This window comes from Aedes albopictus, chromosome 2, assembly GCF_035046485.1.
Source record: "Aedes albopictus strain Foshan chromosome 2, AalbF5, whole genome shotgun sequence".
Lineage (NCBI taxonomy): Eukaryota > Metazoa > Arthropoda > Insecta > Diptera > Culicidae > Aedes > Aedes albopictus.
Window position 1 is genome coordinate 494,521,510 of NC_085137.1, and position 19,916 is coordinate 494,541,425.

Sequence of the window (19,916 nt, forward strand, 5' to 3'; positions counted from 1 at the left end):
ATTTTTGTTTTCTGGTTTTCTCCAGTTTTCCCATGAATATCCAGAGGTTTTTACGTATTTGCTTACATAAATAGCTCCTTCCCAGATTTTTCGCGATTTCAGGTTTTTTACGAGGTCTCTGCTAGACTATGTACCCAGGACTTTCTTCCAGAGTTTCTCGCTGGATTCCTCTCGGAGATCTTTTCAAATTTTTTCGAAGAAGTTCTTCCAGAAACAGGATTTTTACAGAAGATCTTTCAGAAACAGTTTTCAGATATTTCTCGTGGATTTTCTTGCGGGATTTCACACGTAGTTTCTCCCGTGAATACATTGCGATGTTTTCGGAGTTTCTCCTTAAATTTCCCTAATATTTCGTCCTGGAATTAGCCTCAGAACTTTTTTTTCGAGATGTCCCAGTTTCTCTCAGTCAGGTGGATCAATGCAAGAAATTAGTCCATCAACTACATAGAAAAGCCTTAGTAAATATCCGAAAAAAAAATACGGCACGAACTCCATGATAGATATCAGCAATAACTCCTGCAGAAATCTCAGAAGACTCTCTAAAACATGTTAGGAGAAAGTCTAGGATGAATTCTGAAAAACTTTGAGAGACATCCCACGATCAACACCGGAAGGAATCTTTCTCTCAGAGGCTCCGAGAGAAATCTCAAAAGAAATCCCGTGAGAACATTTGGGAAATATATCAGCTGATTTCTTGAAGAAATCACAGGACAGACTTCGGAAGAAATCCCGGAAGGAATTCCTACAGAAAATTTGTGAAAAACTTCATAAAACCGTTGGAGGAACTTCAGCAAAAATCCCAGGAATAACACCTTCAAGAGGAATCCCGAGGGAAACACTAAAATTTCGCGACTTCATCTGAGGTATATCCTAAGATAAACTCTTGTGGAGATCTCGGGATAAATCCTGGTAGAAACCCACGGGTACTCTGGGAGCAATACCGGAAAAATCTCTAGAGAAATTCTGTATGATCTGTATGGTATGAAATTCTGTATGTAAAAATTCCATCGGAATTCCGGAATCCTTGAAGATTCTCAAGGAAGAATCCCGGAAAGAATCTTGGAAAAATGCTGGTAGTAATTCGGAAGGAGCTCGAAAAGGAATACCAAGACAAATGGCGTGAAAAATATGGAAGGAATCATGTAAAAAACTCTGGGAGGAATTTAAGAGGTATTTCCATAGTCATTCCAAAAAGAATAAAAACGTTGTAGCCGATTTTCTAGATGGATACACTATCACTACATAATCGAAAACTTTTTATTCATACCCATGATGTAGTAAAAACTTTGGGACTTTATTTTTGAGTAGATCTACAAGTAATAAAATTCGCTTCCTTTTATTCATACGACCCACTGTTTTATTGTTTTTTCATCGGTGCAAAATTTACCTGAGTATTCAAGATATTCCCTGAGTATTCCAGGTTTTTCCCTGTTGAATATAATTCCCTGAGGATTCCTGAATTTCCAGGTTTTTCCAGGTAGTAGTCACCCTGAGAAACCCTCTTAAAGCCCTCTGATTCCATTTGAATCCTCCCCAAAACACCTAAAAACCTCTTGAGACACCGTAAACGCCCCGGAATACCCCATCAAACCATCTGAGACCCCTGAAACTTCCTGAGACTAGCTTTTATACCCTCGATACCCGAAACTGCCTGAAACCCCTCGAAATGACCCCAAAAAAACCTCCTAGATGATTCGAAGATCCCCTTAAACATCCCTGAAACCCTCTTAATACCCCTGAAATTCGCTTCAAACGTCCTCAAAACCACACCTTGATTATTTTTAAAAGCACCTGAGACCCGTTAGGCTCCTAACCTCCTTGAAACTCCCCTAGAAACTCCGTTGAAAGTCCACTGGAACTCCCTGCGCCCCTTAAACGCTTATGGGCGCGTTCCAAGATACTTAAAGTTTCATGGAACCCCCTAAAACACTTTTTAAACTCTCTGAAACCCTTTGAAATCCTCCCGAAATCCACGAAAAAGCCTCTCTGTGACCCTCTATTGAGCGGTTCCATATCATTTCAGCAACGAGTAATTTTCATATATCTTTATTTGGATGAAACCTTGCATACAAGTCTTTGGGGGAGAAAAACGCCGTTTTGCATACTTGGTTCGCCATTTTGAATCTAGCCTTACTTATGAGAAGGGCCTATGAAAAATGCACATGATATCTTCAAAAAATTGTATCTCGAAAACGGTTTGTCCGATCGGTTTGGTGTCTTCGGCGAAGTTTTAGACAATTGTTGGTGCTATATGGAGAAAATATGCACGGTAAAAAAATATGTTTGGTTTTTGTGATTTGAACTAAAATATAGATTTTCCCTCAAAAGTGACATGTCAATATTTTTTTTATTATCCTTATATTATAGCTGACTGAAAATGCTATCTAGTGCACAGTAGGTTGTTCTGGAGAAAAATAGGTTACAATGAAAAAAAAATGTTTTAAAAAATTACGGTTTTCAAAAAAAGCTATTAAGTAAAGTCAAAAAAGTTTGTCGCCCTAATTTTATGAAAGTACATCAAATTTGCAAGAAAAAAGTACTTCGGTAACATTTTTCTAAGATGCACCGTTTAGAAGATATTACTAATTTAATATTGATTTTTTTGATAACTTAATAAGTTTTAGCCCTTTTCGGATGTACTCCGTGTTTCTCCAGTTTCAAAAGTATTTTTTTCGGAAAGATTGGAAAATTTTGAGTTAAAATGACACTGACAGCTTAAAGATTTGAGTGAAATTCTCTGCCTTAAAAGTATTTTGAAACAAGTTACAAAATCCCACTATCAAGAACAATGATTTCTTTCAGTGGTTTTTATTGCCTTCTGCTGAAAACGTGCTAATAAGTATTAGATACAGGTAATTAGATACCAGTTAGCTGTACTACGTACAGTTGGTGATTGTAAACATGGTCTTTGTTGGAACTAGTCCACCATGGCCACGCTGGCCCAGGCTTGTAAACATTCGACACTTTTCACTGCCTTCGTTTCGTTGTCGCGGTCGGGTGTCAGCTTGCTTTATTTCATTCGAACGCGACCGCTACCTCTTACACACAACACAAGCGGCAGAACAAAGATCAATAAACAAAAAAGTGGATCAAATCAACGTAGTCTGACACGATGACATTAGTATAATTCCAGCTTTTCGCAAGATTTCAGCCAATTTTGATTAAAATTGGTATAATATTAGTATAATATTAGTCACCTTCCATCAAACTAGACGGCTGCCGACTGATACCTCAATCAACAACCGCCGCACTCTTTATTCATTCCAGGTATATACAATTTACTAGGGAAAACCAAACAGTAAATGCAGAAAGGTTGCTAGAAGCATAGTGATTTCATAGTAATTTCAGCTAATAATCCAGTGTTTTTGAACTAGATCCAGTGTTGTTTGATAACATAATAATTGTAAAGGAAAGTGTAACACGTTTTGGTGCAAAGGTAAGTTTTAAATACACATTTTAATTATATGTGTTGTGATATTTTCGTTCAAAACTAACAATTGGAAAATATTTTCTATGTTACAGATTACAAAATGAGTAAAATCAGATGTATTCGTCCATTCAAAGACATTCAGTGTTCGAAAGAGCTGCGATATCTCACGGATGGTATCATCAATTGGATTTTCCAAGGTATCCACACTGAACACCAAGGATTTTCGTATTTGTTCGTCTTGCCGTCTACATATTGATTCAAGAGCTCACCTCACCCAAAACGAAGAACAAAGCGTAGCCGGTGGCTCAAGGATGCCAACTGTTCAGACCATACCTGTTGTACCTGATTCGCAAAGCTATGAAAGTTTGGTCACGATACCATCAGCGTCAACGCTAAGCACAATTCAATCAAATGAAGACTTCACGATGCCTGTAGACGTCGAAATATTCAACCGAGGAATAGCAGCTATTCGTGTTTCGCCTATAGATTTAGGTAAGGTTAAAAATGTTCACTATCCTGAAAAAAAGTGCGCTGAAATCGTCGAAGGTGTACGAAGAAATCTTTTTAAATTAGACGCTAAAACAGAAAAAGCAAACGAGTTTAATGAAGTCATAGAAAATATGAAAATTAAATTTTTAAATTCAGCCACAAGGCAAGAAAAACTATCAATTTTATCATTGTTACCAAAATCATGGTCAGTACAAAAAATTGTAGACGAATTTAAAACTAGTAGAAATATGGCATCAGATGCAAGAAAGGAAAAAAATAATGTATTAGATTCATCTCAAGGTTCAAGCTCTGGAAAAGCTTTGAGTAATGAAACAAAAGAACTGGTTTTGAATTTTTTTGAGGACGATGATATAAGCCGTGCAATGCCAGGCCAAAGAGATTTTGTTAGCGTAAAGACAGGAAATAAGAGATTAGCTGTTCAGAAAAGATTGTTAATGATGACATTAGCTTTTAATCGCTTTAATGAAGTGTACGTCAATGTAAAAATAGGGTTTTCATCATTTGCAAGCCTCCGGCCAAGGCAATGTAAACTATTGACTATCACAGGAACACATAATGTTTGCGTTTGCACTACGCATGAAAATGTCAATTTAATTCTACATAGCTTAAAAAAATACAATGTCTTGAATGATCTAAAAACATTAACGAATAGATTACTTTGCGAAAATAAGACAACTCATTGCCATCTACGAAGATGTAAAAACTGCCCAGATACCTCAGTTTTAGAAGACAGTTTATTGAAACAACTGGAAGAAAACTTTGTTGAAAAGCTTTCATTCGAACAATGGGTTACCACTGACAGATGTGATTTAGAAACTATTGTAAAGCAAACCGATGACTTTGTTACATTTTTCAGCTCAAAATTAGAAAGTTTGATTCCGCATGATTTTGTAAAAACCGAACAATCCAATTTTTTGAAAACTACAAAACAAAACTTGCAAGATGGTGAATTTTTGGCTATTTGTGACTTTTCTGAAAATTACAGCTTCGTTTTGCAGGATGAAGTTCAATCACACCTGGAACGTGCAACAGGCCACAATCCATCCTTTCGTAATATATTATACTGAAAATAGGCAAATTAAACATTTTAGCTTCATTATAATTTCAGAAGAACTAAGACATGATTCAGTCGCTGTTAATTTGTTTATTGATAAAATGATGAACTTTTTACAAATTGATCAAAATAAAAACATGAAAAAAATTTATTTTATGTCAGATGGTGCTGCTTCACAGTATAAAAACCGAAAAAACTTTTCTAGCCTTTGTAAGTTTAAGTCAAAGTATGGTATTGACGCTGAATGGCATTTCTTCGCAACATCGCACGGAAAAGGTCCATGCGATGCTATTGGAGGTACGATAAAACGCATGGCTACCAGAGCAAGTTTAGCCAAAGAACGCGAACACCCGATAAAGACTGCAAGAGAGTTGTTTAATTGGGCAAACAAACGAAAAGAAGAAGAACTTACAAAGTTGTCATTTTGTTATTCTACTACAGAAGAATACGAAAATATGTCTTTGCAGCTAAATAATCAATATAATAATGCAAAAACAATTCAAGGAACTCAAAAATTCCACTCATTTCTTCCTCTATCAGAAAATACAATAAAAGCAAAGCTTTATTCAAACTGCCCTGACAATGATGCCAAAATATTCGATATTGTTAAGAAAGTTGTGTAAACAATAATTTGATAAAAATACAGGAATAAAAATAAACTGATGTACAAAGTATAATGTTATTTTTTATTGCGCACAAATACCACCCCTGAAAAATAAGCCTTATTCGCTCTTTTGAATCTTGCTAATTGAGGAGCTTGCGATATGCAAGAGTTGAATGCACATTTTCAACACAATACACCAAAAACCACTGGAAGAAATCATTGTTCCTGATAGTGGGATTTTGTAACTTGTTTTTCAAAATACTTTTAAGGCAGAGAATTTCACTCAAATCTTTAAGCTGTCAGTGTCATTTTAACTCAAAATTTTCCAATCTTTCCGAAAAAAATACTTTTGAAACTGGAGAAACACAGAGTACATTCGAAAAGGGCTAAAACTTATTAAGTTATCAAAAAAATCAATATTAAATTAGTAATATCTTCTAAACGGTGCATCTTAGAAAAATGTTACCGAAGTACTTTTTTCTTGCAAATTTGATGTACTTTCATAAAATTAGGGCGACAAACTTTTTTGACTTTACTTAATAGCTTTTTTTGAAAACCGTAATTTTTTAAAACATTTTTTTTTCATTGTAACCTATTTTTCTCCAGAACAACCCACTGTGCACTAGGTAGCATTTTCAGTCAGCTATAACATTCATTCATTTATTTAGTTAACATCAAATTCATGATAATACTGAATCAACAATTTGCCGCCATAATACTCGATTTGCAGCTGCAGCTCTCCAACGTCGGTCACGCCCAACACTCGCCAGATCACGCTCCACCTGGTCCGCCCATCGTGCTCTCTGCGCTCCACGCCTTCTTGTACCAACCGGATGGTTAGCAAACACCAACTTTGCAGGGTTGTTGTCCGGCATTCTTGCAACATGCCCTGCCCATCGTATCCTTCCGGCTTTGGCCACTTTCTGGATGCTGGGTTCGCCGTAAAGTGCAGCGAGCTCGTGGTTCATCCTTCTCCGCCACACACCGTTCTCCTGTACGCCGCCGAAGATCGTCCTTAGCACCCGTCGCTCGAAAACTCCGAGTGCTTGCATGTCCTCCTCGAGCATCGTCCACGTCTCGTGCCCGTAGAGAACCACCGGTCTTATTAACGTCTTGTACATGGTACATTTGGTGCGGGGGTGAATCTTTTTTGACCGCAGTTTCTTCTGGAGCCCATAGTAGGCACGACTTCCACTGATGATGCGCCTTCGTATTTCACGGCTCACGTTATTGTCAGCCGTTAGCAAGGAACCGAGGTAGACGAATTCTTCTACCACCTCGAAAGTATCCCCGTCTATCGTAACATTGCTGCCAAGGCTTGTCCTGTATCGCTCAGTCCCACCTACCAGCATGTACTTTGTCTTAGCCGCATTCACCACCAGTCCGACCTTTGCTGCTTCACGTTTCAGGCGGGTGTACTGTTCTGCCACCGTTCCAAATGTTCTAGCAATAATATCCATGTCATCCGCAAAACAGACAAATTGGCTGGATTTCGTGAAGATCGTACCCCGGCTGTTGAGCCCGGCTCGTCGCATAACACCTTCCAGGGCAATGTTGAATAGTAGGCAGGAAAGTCCATCACCTTGTCGTAGTCCCCGTCGAGATTCAAATGAACTGGATAGTTCACCCGAAATCCTTACGCTGTTCTGCACACCGTCCATCGTTGCTCTTATCAGTCTAGTCAGCTTCCCGGGAAAGCTGTTCTCGTCCATAATTTTCCATAGCTCTGTGCGGTCGATACTGTCGTATGCCGCTTTGAAGTCGATGAACAGGTGATGCGTTGGGACCTGGTATTCACGGCATTTCTGGAGGATTTGCCGTACGGTGAAGATCTGGTCCGTTGTCGACCGGCCGTCGATGAAACCGGCTTGGTAACTTCCCACGAACTCATTTACTTTAGGTGAAAGACGACGGAAGATGATCTGGGATAGCACTTTATAGGCGGCATTCAAAATGGTGATCGCTCGAAAGTTCTCACACATTAACTTGTCGCCTTTCTTGTGGATGGGACAGATTATCCCTTCCTTCCACTCCTCCGGTAGCTGTTCGGTTTCCCAGATCTTGACTACTAACTGGTGCAGACAGGTGGCCAACTTTTCCGGGCCCATCTTGATGAGTTCTGCTGCGATACCGTCCTTACCAGCCGCTTTGTTGTTTTTGAGCTGGTGGATGGCATCCTTAACTTCCCTCAGCGTGGGAGTTGGTTCGTTCCCGTCCTCTGCTGCACCAACATAGTCATTTCCTCCGCTGCCTTGGTCCTCCGTGCCTACATTCTCTTCGCCATTCAGGTGCTCGTCGAAGTGCTGCTTCCACCTTTCGATCACCTCACGTTTGTCCGTCAGGAGGCTCCCATCCTTATCCCTGCAGATTTCGGCTTGCGGCACGTAGCCTTTGCGGGATGCGTTGAGCTTCTGATAGAACTTCCGTGTTTCCTGTGAACGGCACAGCAGTTCCATTTCCTCGCACTCCGCTTCTTCCAGGCAGCGCTTTTTCTCCCGGAAGAGACGGGTCTGCTGCTTCCGCTTCTGTCTGTATCGCTCCACATTCTGTCGGGTTCCATGCTGCAGCATTACCGCCCGCGCTGCATCCTTCTCCTCCAGAACCGCTCTGCACTCCTCGTCGAACCAATCGTTTCGTCGACTCCGTTCTACGTACCCGATAGTGCTCTCGGCTGCGTTGTTGATGGCTGCTTTCACTGTACTCCAGCAGTCCTCTAGAGGGGCCACATCGAGCACACCCTCGTCCGGCAACGCTGCCTCGAGATTCTGCGCGTATGCGGTGGCGACATCCGGTTGCTTCAGTCGCTCTAGATTGTACCGGGGCGGCCGCCGGTACTGTACATTGTTAATAATGGAGAGTTTTGGGCGCAGTTTAACCATCACCAGATAGTGATCAGAGTCGATATTAGCGCCACGATAGGTCCTGACGTCGATAATGTCGGAGAAGTGCCGTCCATCAATCAGAACGTGGTCGATTTGCGATTCCGTTTGTTGTGGTGATCTCCAGGTGTAACGATACGGGAGGCTGTGCTGGAAGAAGGTGCTACGAATGGCCATGTTCTTGGAGGCGGCGAAATCGATGAGGCGTAGGCCATTTTCGTTCGTCAGCTGGTGGGCGCTGAACTTTCCAATTGTCGGTCTGAATTCCTCCTCCTGGCCTACCTGAGCGTTTAGATCCCCTATGATGATCTTGACGTCGTGGTTTGGGCAGCTGTCGTACTCGCGTTCGAGCTGCGCGTAAAATGCGTCTTTGTCATCATCAGTGCTTCCGGAGTGAGGGCTGTGCACGTTTATTATGCTGATGTTGAAGAATCGGCCCTTGATCCTCAACCTGCACATTCTTTCGTCGATCGGCCACCAACCGATCACGCGCCTCTGCATGTCGCCCATCACTATAAAAGCTGTTCCCAGCTCACGTGTGTTGCCGCAACTCTGGTAGATGGTATGATTACCTCTAAACGTTCGCACCATAGATCCTGTCCAACACACCTCCTGCAGCGCTACGATTCCGAACCCGCGGTCCTTCAGTATATCGGCGAGTATGCGGGTGCTCCCTATGAAGTTGAGAGATCTGCAGTTCCACGTACCGAGCTTCCAATCGCAAGTCCCTTTTCGTCGCTGTGGTCGTCGCCATTGGTATCGGTTCGCATTCTTCTCTTGTTGATTTTCCGGTGCTAGTCTTTTTTACGGCTGGCTCGCAGGGCCTGACACCAACCCACTAACCCAGGGAGCTGGGCTTACCTTCCCGGAAGCTACGGGTTCTGCATTGGCATTTCCTCCAACTACAGTGCTAAATAGCTAGGCTCGAGCGCCAGTCTTCGCCGGGGGTGGTGTTTTTAATGGGCGCCCAGGAGATAATATTTTACCTGAGCTTCCACCCCCTCAGCTATAACATAAGGATAATAAAAAAAATATTGACATGTCACTTTTGAGGGAAAAACTATATTTTAGTTCAAATCACAAAAACCAAACATATTTTTTTACCGTGCATATTTTCTCCATATAGCACCAACAATTGTCTAAAACTTCGCCGAAGACACCAAACCGATCGGACAAACCGTTTTCGAGATACAATTTTTTGAAGATATCATGTGCATTTTTCATAATCCCTTCTCATAAGTAAGGCTAGATTAAAAATGGCGAACCAAGTATGCAAAACGGCGTTTTTGTTCCCCAAAAACTTGTATGCAAGGTTCCATGCAAATCAAAAAATACAAAAAATAAAAACTGGAAAAATTTCCCACTTGTTTGTGGAATCGCTCTATTGCTAGAAGTCTGCATGCTTTTGAGAAAATTTTCTAGAGGAACTGCTGAAGAAATCTGGCGAGAAAATCTAAGATAAGTTCGGAAAAGAAGTGCTAAAAACTTCTGCAGAAATTCTAGAAGGAACTCTGATACAAGTCCTATGAACAACTCTCAGAAATCCCGGGAAGAATGCCGGAAAATTTCGTACAGAACTCTGCGAACAAATCGCGAAGGAAAAAAAACCTGGATGGAGTCTTGGAAGAAACTCCAGGACAAACCTTGAAAGAAATTTCAACAAACCTTCAATCTAAGGAGAATTCCCGTAAGGAATATAAGGAATAATCCTCGATAGAAGTTCGGGAGAAATCCTTAGAGGAATTACGGAACAAATTATAAATCGATTTCCAGGCAAAAAATCTCTGAAAATGTTCGACGTGTTACGTGTGTTTGTCTGTGATCTAGGCGATCTAACATGGACTTCCAGTTGATATCGGTACCTCCTGTATGTCCTGCATAGGGGTAGGCGGGGCATAATGAGCAGGTGGGGCATAATGAGCACCTTGTATTTTCACTGTAAATTTCCAAATTTTCAAAACAAATTGCTTGATTGTAGCTTAACTATCTCAAATGCAATGAATTCATGATGAAACATTTGTCAAAAGAGCCGTTTGTTTTGAAAAAACAGTCTTAATGCGTGAAGTTGTCATATACTGGGGAAATATTATAAGAATCAGCTGACCTCAAATCAGTAACAAATTTTGAAAACGACGTATAATCAATGGTGTAGCATTGATTATACGTCGTTTTCAAAATTTGTTACTGAAATAAGGTTTTGGAATCGAAATAAAAACGTGACGGGTATCTGTCAAATTTCTTGATATTTCCTGGGTCAATGATATGTATTTGTTACACTTTCAAAATATTTGTATGATTATTTTGTTAAAAAATATACTTTAAAAAGTTGATAGTAGGGTGGGGCAAAATGAGCAACTTATGGAAAAACGATAAAAATGATTAACATCTTAAACAAACGAATTTCACTTTTGGTTTCCTCCGTTACGATGCATATAGTATGGTTTTATCATTAATTTTCAATTTATTAGCTTGAAAAAAAATCAGTATCTGTATATTTTCACCGTTTAAAAATGCCTTAATAGTAAACTCCATTAAACCCCGCAGTTCCCTACAAATTGAACCCCATAATCCCCTCAAATTCTCATTGGTTGTTGCCGGTATGCTTTATCATTGACAAGAACAGTCAATCAGCAATTGATTGTGTACAGAACAGGGATTGATCATCCTGCCCTAGGGTGCTCATTATGCCCCACCCCCAAAACGCATTCCACTATTTTATACGTTTTTAAAAACATTACATTTTGCAACATTTACAGCTTTATTCAAAATTTCAACGATAAGTTTTTGTCAGTTAAGGTTCAAATGAGGATTATACGTAAAAATTACACATTGATTGCGCTTAATTTACTGGATTTGGTGGCAAAATGCTTGAGCTGCTCATTATGCCCCGCCTACCCTACACGGTCGAAATAGTGTTCAAGCCCAAATCATCGGGTTTCATCCCCAGAGTGGCGAATTTTTTCGACATCCATTGCCTGAAGTCTCTTTACTGTTCTCTAGTGCCACTTTTAATTCGACTTAACATTACACTAGATAGATAATTTCTATTTCTTTCATTCATGAATCATGAATGGTTTGTGCACCAAACAGCACATAAATGAAAATAAAATCACAGGGAGCATGACATCAACTGAGCTGGAAACGTAATAAACTCAAGTTTACAACTTTTTATCCACATACCTACGACTTCTTATCTCCCACCTCACACATAATCACACCGCGCACTCACCTATGTAGTAGTTGAAGGGTGTCAACCGGAGCCCCTTGGCCACTATGTCCGCCAGGTGGTACGGAAACAGATGCAACGCCCTAATGTTTTCCTCAATCAGCTTCTCGTAGTACAACTTTTCATTGCCAAAGGTGGTGTGCACTGCAAAAAAAGAGCATCAAACAGAGATTACCGCATCGTATGTAACGCAAGGCCATTCGTCGCCCAAACTTACCTAGATTACCGCGATACCGCAGCTGGTTCTTGAGGCTGTAGTCGAGAATGAACTTTTCATAGCGCTTCTCGTTGTCTTGCAGAGCCTGGATCAGAGACAAAATCCCCGAAAAAACATCAATCTAAAAGTGCAAAATCAACACCCACCCCGACCGCACTGCTTACCTTCCGCAGTTCCAGGGGCAAACGCTTCCAGCCCACTTTGTCGCGGATGTTTTCCTCCACGACGTGGAGGATGTTCCTCGGACTCATGGTGTTGTTGTTGGTCAGCAGTAGCAGGAGCACCACCGCCACATTATCTTCGTCCGCCTACCGGTGGAATCGGTAACACCCGACACGAGAAACACTAAACCACAGAGGGACAGATTTTTTTGGACAAAAAACACCCGCGCGACTACCAGCACCAGAGTGGAGAAAGCTGTCGACGTAGTAGGAAAAACTATCACAATCTGGCTGGCTGGCTGACTGAAGTTAGTGCAAGCGACTTACGAAGAAAAGTGACGGAATGTTTTTGTTTTCATTGTGGAATTCTCACGAATTTCGTCTTCTGCGTGCGGGGGCTGTCGTCGATGATGGTCCGCTGAAGAAACGAATGGGCGTGTAATGAGGGAAACGACGTTGACTTTTTGCCGATTCGGAGCGGGGGAGAGAGCTTTTGCATGTGCGAGAGAGGAAAGCTCCCGCGGTCGCCGCCGGTCGGGGTGTAGGGAGTGTTTATCAACAAACGACAGCAAACAAAAGAACGAGTACGATGCGTTTATTTCGGTCGTGTTATTAGTGAGTTTTTGGTAAATACTAATATTTGTAATTACAGACGGATTTTGAATACTATTAATTAATTTGCATTTAAACTCACGTAGTGAATAGTGTCAGGATTACGATTAGTAAAGTGTCTTTCGTGTAACTATGAATGGAGATCATGGGGATTGATCTTTGAATCAGCTCGGAACAGCTGAAACTGAGCTGCACAGTGGTCCGAATGTTAAAAACCCCTGGCAAAAATTACCAACAAGTGAGTATTCGAAAATACAAATTAAGCAAAATTTATTGTATGTAATTGTAATTGTTTTACTTATTTATTACGATAACCTTTTGATTGTACCATACATATTTATTTGATAAATAATATAACAGGTGAAGGATTTCTCCATTTTCTCCATCTGCAACAGGCAACAGGCTCCCAAAAGGAACGTCCATAAATTATGTTACGCAAAAATTCTCCATTTTCAACCGTTTTTCTTTTTGATCCTGGGTTGAAATTGAGTTGATCGATGGAAAATATGTAAATAAACAAACGTCAAACAAATTGCAATACAAGTGAGTCCAAAGTCATGCGGAAAACTGTAGAATAATTTCAACCGAGATTCCAACCCAGGATTCGTACAAATATTGTTTGGAAAATTATTTACCAATTCCGTCGAGGATTCATCCAAGAAATTCTCCGTATTCTTTCGGAAAATTTCTTCAATGGTTCCCAGAATTTCATTTCGAGGTTCCTCCTGAAATATTCATGAGGACATTCTTGGGAAATTCTTAGAGATTCCGTTGAGGTTTGGTCAAAGAAATTGCAGAAGATGTCACCGAAAAATTCATCCTAGTTCATTCAAAGATATTGTTCGCAATGGACTTATCCACCGATGAACCGAATTCATCGTGGTCCGAGAATTTTGACACTAGAGCGGGGCCATTCCCAATCAGAATCGTTCAATTCTAATTGGAAAGACCCCGCTCTAGTCAAAATTCTCGGACCGCGATGAATTCGGTTCATCGGTGGATAAGTCCATGTTCACAAAGAAGTTATTTTGAAATTAAAGAAAGAAATTTTCGCAAAAATACGATGCAAATTTCTCCGATTATTTCAAGCATAATTTTTCAATCCGACGTAACTCGAGAATGTAAACAAATCCGGGTTAACTGCTGCATGCATGATTCATAAAGCAAATTGAAGAACCCACATCACTGTTTAATGATTTATTGCTAAGCATATTTTTCGAAACGACGTATCTAACTATTTTGATGTTTACAACTTTACTGATAGATACACCGTTTTGATATACAGTCAGGTCTTTTTTTACGCGGTTTTCATTTACGCGGCCGCGTAAATGAAAACTCCATACAAAAAAAAAATCATCGTCTTATTTTTGCATGATTCGTCGAGAAATGGTGAGACTTTTTTTACGCGGTTTTTTGAATTTTGAACTGAGTTTTATTTTTACGCGGTACGTATCCCCCGCGTAAAAAAAAACCTGACTGTATGAGAAAACCAAACGACGTATCTAGCCAAAATCAAAAGTAACAGATACACCAAACTGGCACCATACAAAAGCGACGTATCTGGCATAACGTATCTCTGACCAACCCGGTGTATGTGTATTTTTGTCAAAATTCATTGTGAAAATGATATGGAATGGGTAGGTTTTGTTTCTTACCTAGTGCGTGCTATATCCCTGGTGATGTTAAGCACGAAAAAACTTATGAAAAGTCTTTTTATAAAAAACTATTTTAGTGAAATGGTCGTCAACATTGACCATGAATTTACTCAGATCAGTGAAAAAGTTAGATACGTCGATTTGTAAAATTATGCTTGATTTGTCCGAGAATTGTCTTCAGACGTTCATCCAAAATTCGTTAAATACCTAATTAATTTACGAAATCTTCAAGATTTCTCCCAAATTTCTCCAAAAGTATTCGTTTTTAGATTTGTTTTCAATGATTCTTTGAATAATATACAATATGACCCATAAAAAAATGCGAAAATCCATTTTTTTCTTTCTTTGGTAATTTTTGTTGCAATATTACTTATGAATTCAGTTTTTTTAGATAGGGCTACAATAAGGAGGTGATTGTCATACAGGATATCTCAAATAAGTGTCAAAATATTCATTGGTTACGTATATGGGATACCTAATAGTTGCCATCAATTTCTGAAAAAAATAAATGTTTCCTCGAATTTTTGGAGCTTTACGAATTATAATGAAAACTTTTAAATACATGTAAATCATGCAGAAATATGTACTCTTAAAAACGCGGCCCTTTGAAAAACTTTTTGAAAACAATATCAGATGCTTAGGAACCAAAAACTAAAAAATGTGGCATATTTCAAAACCCTTAGATAAGATAGATCCATAAATAACTTCACCCTATTTGAAAAAAAAAATCAAAATAATTTCTTGCTAATGAAGGCTCATAAACCTACGTTTATAATAGACACAAATACGTAGTACTTAAAAAGAGTTTGATACTTCATACATTTGTTTTTCTGAAAATGTCCATTTGTCGCACACTCTAGTTTTCAGTAAATGTCACATAACTTATAAGATAATATTTTTTTTTTCACCTGTCTAAATCACCAACGATCGCCTGAAGACCTTGTCTAGCTATGAAAGTGCTGTTCTTGAAATAAAATTTAATTGAATGTGATTGAGAGCAATTTGACAAAAATTACAACCTTAAAAAAACACCTCTGGCCCGAGGACGTTTTTGAGATCCTTATCTTCAACATTACTTTTTTCAAAGGTTTATGATTCAAATCAGTAAATGTTTCTATGCCGTTGATAAATTAGTGTCTTGACTATATTATCCAATAGAAAAATGCAAAGTTTATCAATTGGAAGCACGTGAGCAATGTCTTCGAAAATTTTCGCATTTTTTATGGGTCATACTGTATCTTTCAAAAGTTCATGCAAAGATTCCTTCAAAATTTCCTGCTAGGATTCCTTTAAAAGTTTTTGAGAGAATTCCTCCAAGTATGCCTGCAGAAATCCTCAACAATTACTCCATAAATTTCTTCAAGAAGCTAGAAACAAATTTATCTGAGGATTTGTGATTCCTCCGAGAATACTTTTAAAATTTCCCACATTAATTTCTGTTAAACATTATTTCTAGGATTCGTTCAAAATTTTTCCGGGAAATTTTTATTACATATTCCAGAAAATTATAATATATATTTCTCTAGAAATAGGTCCGAAGTTTCCCTTAAAAATTTCTGTGCAGATTCGTCCAGTCATTAAAAAGTTCTTGTACCGACTTTTCAAACCCTCTAAGCAGAATACCCTCTTCGAATGAGTGTAATCAGTTTCGTACCTTTTAATTCCGCCCTATTTTGCTTATCCTTTGACAGATACGCGTATTTCAACTACCACTTCCTCAGTGCCAGTTATCCAGTGTCAGTGTCAGTGGATAACTGACACTGAGGATTACAAGTGGTAGTCGAAATACGCGTATCTGTCAAAGGATAAGCAAAATAGGGTGGAATTAAAAGGTATTACACTCATTCGATTAAAAAGTTCTTCCAAGTTCTCCAAAAACCTATCCGGGAAATGCTTTAGAAGTTCCTCCGAATATTTATCAAAACACTGTCTCGAGAAGAAACCTTTTAAAAAAAAAATGCGATTTCTCATAGATCGTTGTTACCCCTAGATAAGAAAAATACTGCCGAGAGATAATGTGGAAAATTGCCTTCACTTTCAGTAGACTGCAGGTGATCCCAAGGGTACTCATCTAACCCTAAGCGTGATAGGTATGCGAGTTCTGCGCAACGCAGCAACGTAATTCGTTAAAAATGGTTAAATGTGCAGTGATAACTTGTCGTCATTACGAAGGAAATAAGGCGTGCGAAACTAAATTGAAATTCTTCTGGTTTCCCGAGAACGAGAGCAAAAGATTAGCTTGGTTGAAAGCTTGTGGCCGGGATCCCGGTGAATCACAGCACTTGAAAATATGTTCCGAACATTTCAGCGACCAGGATTATAGGCTGCAGGATGTTTTGCTTAAAACCGAATTGTTGAAGAAACGGTTGAAACCTGATGCGATTCCGTCGTTGAAATTGCCGCCACAAAGCTCCCAGGAAGTTCATGAAAAGTTAGTTCACAATGGTTTGGCTCAAAATTGAATTTATTCGGTATTCTTATTTTTACTAGTGTATTCAATCAACGCTCTACTGCGTCCACTGTCACGAAAGCTGATGTAGCAGTTCAGTTAGGGGTTTCGACGGAAAACGCAGCTATTCCAATGAAGTGAGTCCATGTAAAATGTGAAAATGGGGTTTCATGTTTTTGAATAGAATAATAGAAAATATGCCACAGAATTAAATGAGTAGTATTTGTTATTTATTTTAGGCAAGGCGTGCAAGATTTACACATGAAAATTCAGCCACATTTATTTCAAGAAGTTTGGGATCAAATCAAGATGGATGAGACACAGCAGTCGCTACAAGAATGCGTGAAAGTGAAAACAGAACCACATGGTGAAACCTACATGGCCATGAGTTCGAGGGCAGAAGCGCTATCTACATCAGATGCAAATTTTGATTTAAATCTGAAATCAGTTTCTCTAGAGAATGAACAGAATCAAAGTGAACAATCGATGGATTTAGAGGACATGATTGAAATAGGAGAAGTGAAAGTTGAAGCTGAAGAAATTAACGACGACAAACCGTTCAAATGCAATATTTGCCCAAAGGCGTATAGCTCGAACTATAGCTTGAAAATGCACATTAAGAACTGCCACACGCCAAAAATTTACGGTTGTGACTTGTGTGATATGAGTTTTCGGCGACGGTAACGAATATTTTAAAACTATTGTATTTTCCCTAGAAAAACGTTTATTTTTTATCATTTTAGCTGTGAACTCGCATCACATGAAGAAAGGCATGAAAGAGAGAAAAACGCTGGTTTCTATTCAGTACAAGCAAAACAGAAAGCAAATGCAGCGAATTCAAATGATGCCACCGATGAAAAAGATATCGAATGTGCATCGGAACCGAATTCCTCTGCTTCAGAATTACAGTGCGCAAAATGTTTAACCTTTTGGCCCAATCAGAATCGTCTATGGCTTCACTATCAAGCAGCCCACAGAGAAAAATTTAAGTGCTGCTTGTGCACTGAAACGTTCTATTATGAGTAAGATAATACACTCATATAATAACATACTGATTCCCATAATTCCGTAATTTTGATTTCAGGGTACGATTGACAAAGCATATGCTGTTGATGCATAAACAAAAAGATGGCAGTTTCAAACCTCTACAATGTGCAGAATGCAACAAACATTTCGACAAACCAATACAATTTTCTCGCCATATGCATCTGCACAAAGCAAAAAACCATAAATGTGCAGTTTGTAACCAATCGTTCAAATATAAGTAAGTAAATTTAATTTATTTTCACTGAGTTAACTTCAAAAAAAGGTGTGATTCATGTTTGCTAACAAACTCTTTGGAATTTCATAATGTCTCCAAGTTCAAACAAAATACGCACTTTTTTATTTTAGAATTGAAATGAAAACGCACGAGCTATCGCACAAAACCGATGGCATCATATGGGAATGTGAAGTGTGCAAAAAAGTTTTTCCAACCCGTAGATTGAAGACTAGTCACTTGAGAATCCATGCACCAAAGGAACACAAGTGTCGTATTTGCGGCAAAGATTGTAAATTACGGTAGAAAGTTGCCTTCTTAGCTCAAGCATAAGTAATCGTACTAAGTACCCGATCGTTTCAGAATCAATCTTGTGGCGCATTTAAAAACTCACGAGAAAGAGAACGTTACTTTTTCAGAGGCTGGAGGTAGCTCAGAACCTTCCATTCGAGACCGCAGCAGGTAGGACAGATAGTACTTATGTAGCTATTATTAAAACTTTGGAGCTCAAATCTCAAAATAGTCTCAAAAAAAGTTCTCTTGGGAGAGTTAGCTCGCCATTAATCTACGTGTTTTGCGTTTTCAGTCCAAACGTCGTGGCACACAAGAACACGGAGGCTAAGGTAAAACCACATGGAGAAGTCGATTCGAAAACTGAAACAGGAAATCAGACGTGTAAACTGAATTTAAAACAAGAAAGTGAGTCGCCACCTCTCGATTTACGGTCGTGTGGTGAAATCACACAACCAGTGATTGATATTGGTGCGGTGAAAGTTGAATCTCGTTCGGATGACGAATTGGACGAACCGCATCCAGTTTAACAAAGGAGATAGACTAACGATGCTTAGGAAATCCAATGCGAAAAGTGTACTCTACTGGGTATTCCAGTGATGACAAATTCGTAAGAGTACGCCTCCGGATATCGGGAAATTTACGGAAAATCGCAGCCTTCATTTGTGTTCATTAGCTCCGAGAGAAAAATGGAAGATGACGTCGACTCGACGCCCCAAAAAACTGAATAGGAATTAATTAGTGTAGAGTACATATGCTACATTTGTGTTTATTACACTGAACATTTATTACCAATGATCGTTGGAAAGGCAATCAGAATTTCTTTAGTGTTTATCACGTCCAAAGTATTCTTCAATCAAAAAGTATTTAATTTCTACAATATGTAAGAACATTGTTTATCAATACTAGCTCCTCGATTGTTGCTTTCTCCATTTCTTGCCGCTTCTTCATCAACACAGTTACTGTAAGTTTTGCTCAAACAGCATCAAATTAGGCAAGAAATCATAATACCCACGCTTTTTGCTCCTTTTAATTGCAGGAACGGATAATTTACCGTCTCACCATACAAAAATCAGCTCATTACACTGCAAATCTAGTCCTTCACCAATCGTGTCCAATCATAAATTTTTCCAATAGCTTGTATATTTCAACTGCCTTGGAATGCGAAAGTTGAGTTTTTGCCCACTTTTATGTGTCGCAACTCGATTCGGATGAGTGCATATTGTAGCTCTAATTTGCTGAATGAAGCGTAATGCCAAGAATCGGTTCAAATTTACTTGGCATCTGTAACTTCGCATGTCGCGCGAGTCGCGACTTCGATTTGGTGCTGCGACTCCCGAATAAAAAATACAGTAGAAAAACCGAACGTTGTATTGTAACAGTACTATTTAGAACCATATTTTTACAATAGACAACACTGTAAAAATAAAAAATACAAAAACAATTAGATGTAATGTAAAACACCATACCGTGAATTGTAAATAAGAATTTTACAATATATTATACAGGTTGTTAAGTATCGTAACAATATAAAAAAATATTTTTCTCCATATATATTTTTTTGCAAAAC

At 39.0% G+C, this 19,916-nt stretch overlaps 2 protein-coding genes across 7 annotated transcripts in view; one reads left to right on the forward strand and one right to left on the reverse strand.

The window, feature by feature from the left end:
- The window catches only part of LOC109423363 (protein FAM91A1), a 31,533-nt gene extending 19,155 nt beyond the window's left edge, over window positions 1–12,378 (reverse strand). Inside the window, exons 1-3 of the mRNA XM_019698344.3 lie at window positions 12,085–12,378; window positions 11,921–12,005; window positions 11,707–11,847 (exon numbers count right to left, since the gene is read on the reverse strand). Coding sequence (XP_019553889.3) covers window positions 11,707–11,847; window positions 11,921–12,005; window positions 12,085–12,171 — 313 coding nt within the window. The 5' untranslated portion in view covers window positions 12,172–12,378. The remainder of the gene's footprint in view (window positions 1–11,706; window positions 11,848–11,920; window positions 12,006–12,084) is intronic.
- A 277-nt stretch (window positions 12,379–12,655) lies between these two features.
- Window positions 12,656–19,145, forward strand: LOC109423365 (zinc finger protein 33B). 6 transcript variants are annotated; one of them, XM_062854272.1, is made up of 9 exons: window positions 12,656–12,931; window positions 16,390–16,779; window positions 16,839–16,934; window positions 17,004–17,477; window positions 17,541–17,819; window positions 17,882–18,061; window positions 18,190–18,357; window positions 18,419–18,517; window positions 18,642–19,145. In XM_062854272.1, exons 4-9 carry the CDS (start codon window positions 17,059–17,061, stop codon window positions 18,874–18,876), a joined length of 1,380 nt encoding a protein of 459 aa, XP_062710256.1. In that variant the 5' UTR covers window positions 12,656–12,931; window positions 16,390–16,779; window positions 16,839–16,934; window positions 17,004–17,058; the 3' UTR covers window positions 18,877–19,145. The 6 variants fall into 6 exon arrangements, with proteins under 6 accessions (XP_062710256.1, XP_062710255.1, XP_062710250.1 ...); XM_062854271.1 differs by having other exon boundaries at window positions 17,018–17,477; XM_062854266.1 differs by having other exon boundaries at window positions 17,037–17,477.
- Window positions 19,146–19,916: the final 771 nt, after the last annotated feature.

What these genes read in the sequence shown, in the direction of transcription:
- LOC109423365 (XM_062854266.1), top strand. Translation starts at nt 16,481, where the DNA reads ATGGTTAAATGTGCAGTGATAACTTGTCGTCATTACGAAGGAAATAAG. An exon ending in GATATGAGTTTTCGGCGACG is followed by an intron (nt 17,478 to 17,540) that starts GTAACGAATATT and finishes TTATCATTTTAG; the next exon opens with CTGTGAACTCGCATCACATG. An exon ending in ACTGAAACGTTCTATTATGA is followed by an intron (nt 17,820 to 17,881) that starts GTAAGATAATAC and finishes TTTTGATTTCAG; the next exon opens with GGTACGATTGACAAAGCATA.